This window comes from Momordica charantia (assembly GCF_013281855.1).
Source record: "Momordica charantia cultivar OHB3-1 chromosome 1 unlocalized genomic scaffold, Mcharantia_2.0 BLBB01000001.1, whole genome shotgun sequence".
Classification (NCBI taxonomy): Eukaryota; Viridiplantae; Streptophyta; class Magnoliopsida; order Cucurbitales; family Cucurbitaceae; genus Momordica; species Momordica charantia.
Genome location: NW_028275157.1, coordinates 20279574 through 20282388, shown reverse-complemented (window position 1 = coordinate 20282388; position 2815 = coordinate 20279574). Strand labels below are relative to the sequence as shown.

The 2815-nt window shown below is 30.1% G+C and overlaps 1 protein-coding gene across 1 annotated transcript; it reads right to left on the bottom strand.

Annotated features, from left to right (window-relative positions):
- Window positions 1-298: 298 nt before the first annotated feature.
- On the bottom strand, window positions 299-1088 carry LOC111005489 (heavy metal-associated isoprenylated plant protein 43-like). The gene is made up of 2 exons (XM_022276999.2): window positions 926-1088; window positions 299-810 (listed from the first exon to the last, which is right to left on the bottom strand). Exons 1-2 carry the CDS (start codon window positions 1008-1010, stop codon window positions 509-511), a joined length of 387 nt encoding a protein of 128 aa, XP_022132691.1. The 5' UTR covers window positions 1011-1088; the 3' UTR covers window positions 299-508.
- Between the last annotated feature and the right edge of the window lie 1727 nt (window positions 1089-2815).

The following is a 2815-nucleotide window of genomic DNA, read 5'->3' as shown; positions in this document are numbered from 1 at the left end:
TTGATGTTAATTCATCGGAAAAAAAAAACCCTTCTTTACTATTCATTATTGATTAAATTAACTCAAAATTTTATAGCTCCTTGATTTCTTCAAATAATAATTCGATTCGGTTTCAAAATATTATTCAATTTATTCATAAAATATGACAATTTTTATGAAAGGGTCAAGATAAATATCCCTAATATGTAAGCAATTATATTAAAAAAAAAGAAATACCATTTACAGTGATGGTATAGAAGTTCGAAGTCGAGTTCAAATTCATATATAATATACATATGTATATTAAAAGTCGCACTCGTACAAAACTAATCAATTTATATTTCCATTCATTATTGATTAACTAAAAAAATACAAAAGAAAATGATCTCCACCGCATTGATAATAAAAAATTATTCAATTCAATGCGACTTGTCCAAATTAACCATCCAACAAAAACTTCTTTTAAATTATATCCATATACAATGGACGGTCAAATTGTTCCAGCCTTCTCAAATAGTGTTGTGGTGAATTAAAGGATGGAGCATGGAGGATAGGTCTCACGAGGCACAACGACGGCGTATCCGTAGGAAGGGCAATAATTGGGCGGACATGGGTAGGGGCAGGGGCAGGGCGGCGGCGGCTTCTTGTCTTTGTCGTCCGGCTTTTTTTCTTTGTCGTCCGGTTTGGGCGGCGGTCCGATGCTGACCACTTCCGCGTACTTGCCCGCACAAGAAATCGCCTTCCTCGCCCGTACAATTATGTCGTACGGATCCGCCGTCCCCGTCACCGCCACCGTTCCCTTGGCTTCGTCCGTCTCGATCTTGTCCACGCCTACAAAATCATTTTTTGCATGCACTTTCAATGGCGGAATTAATATTAAATAATTATAAAAAAAATAACAATAATAATAATAAGAAGAAGAAAGTAATTATATAAAATAAAATACCTTCTATAGTAACAGCTTTAAGGACCTTGGTCTTGCATTTTTGGCAGGCAATATCAATTTTGAGGACGGTTTTGATCTGCGCCATGGGAGCAAACTTAGCTATTAGGGAGGAATTCGGGTTGAATATTATGAAGCCACAGCTCGATGAACACGTTTTTATAAAGTCTTTCTGTGTCTTTGAGTTGGTTGGTTTTTTTTTTTTTGATCGGGGGGTTTTGATTCAATATTATTAGTTGTATGATAGAGACGGAGGGGGATCGGGTTGAAAGAAGATTCAACGGTCAGATCGAGCAGTTCACCATCTGCGATCAACCGGATTAATCCGACGGTCGTGAGAATCACGACTTTAGCCATTTTATAACCCTAAAGTCAGCGTATGTTGCTTTGAAAAAAGAAAATACGAAAAAGAAAAGAAAATAATAAATTTGACGTTGTATTTGGGCTAATTAATTATTTCACCAGACTGCTAACTTGGTCTTTTTTGTATGTGATTTTCTCAACATCATCGCCTGTTGAATCAATTGGAGTCATTGGACGGTTGATTATTAACCAGAAACTTTACAAAAAAAAAAAAAGAACAAAAAACAAAAAAGAAATCATGGCCCAAGAAGATGATGATGTCATCTTTAGAGGTTATATTCAACGTTTGTTTTTATTAGATTTCAAATGTTAATGTTAATGAGTTTTAAAAAACTATATATGAATAAAACATAAATAAATCAAACAAAAATGAATCGGAGGTAAATATTACTGACAAGTTGTGTTGTATTACAATTTTTAGATAATAAAAAAATTGGTAGAGATCTTTCACTTAAAGATTTTGATTAGTGGTATATGGACAAATATAGAAAAATAACAATATCTTTATTATTACTTGGTCGTAGTCTTAAACAATTAACGAATTCTTTTAAATAACATGCATGATGTAAAAAAGTATTGAATAAAATTCAATAACATGGTTTAATAATTATGGAAAGAAATTCAACAACTTATTGAAACATAATATTAGTAATAAATGTTGAGCAGTTCATGTATTAAACTGCTCACATATCACACCTATTTAATACTTAATGTAAGAAAATGTCATTTTAACTAGCAATTTGAATATATCGTTACTAAAATAATATTTTTTTTTCTTTTTAGATAACCAAAATAATATTTTAGTGCTATATTCGGTTTGCTATACTTAAATAATTTATTGAATAAAATTTAATTGTTAATAACGATTGTTATTGAAAATATTTTGATACTTGTTGAATATTATTTTATAAAAAAATTGTTATTTTAATTATAATGGCATTAAAATGTATTGTCAGTTATATTTTTTGGTGATATTTTAATTTTTTTTTAAGAAAGTGATATTTTAAAATTATAGTGAAGGAAAAAAAATACTAATAATTTATTTTACTATTTTAATGTTTGAAGAAATGTAATTAAAACTTCCTTTCTTTTTATCTGAAAAAGAGTATATCAAAGACAAATACTTGACAGTTGATGGCAATGGCAAGGGGCCCGCTGAGGGGTGGGGATCTTCTCGGGGGCAAGTTCTCCATTTAATTATGTTTAAAATATATAAAATATCAATAAATGTATTATAAATTTACAATTGTATATGTATTGAATGAAAAAAAAAATCAGTATAAGATGGGGACTCTTTTTGGTTTATCAATACTAATCCAGATTCTTTTGTTTTAAATATTATGATATTTCATCCCAAAATCAATTACGAAGAACAACAAAATTTATATTATAAACTACGGTTAGGTTTTGTATTTTATCAATGTGGGATCATAGCAGATCTAAAAGTTTATAATGTCCCACTAATCTATTTCTAGAAGGAAGTAGAAATATCTTAGTCATGAATCTAGGCTCATATTTATCTTTTGTCAA

What these genes read in the sequence shown, in the direction of transcription:
- LOC111005489 (XM_022276999.2), bottom strand. Translation starts at nt 1,010, where the DNA reads ATGGCGCAGATCAAAACCGTCCTCAAAATTGATATTGCCTGCCAAAAA. An exon ending in TAAAGCTGTTACTATAGAAG is followed by an intron (nt 811 to 925) that starts GTATTTTATTTT and finishes ATGATTTTGTAG; the next exon opens with GCGTGGACAAGATCGAGACG.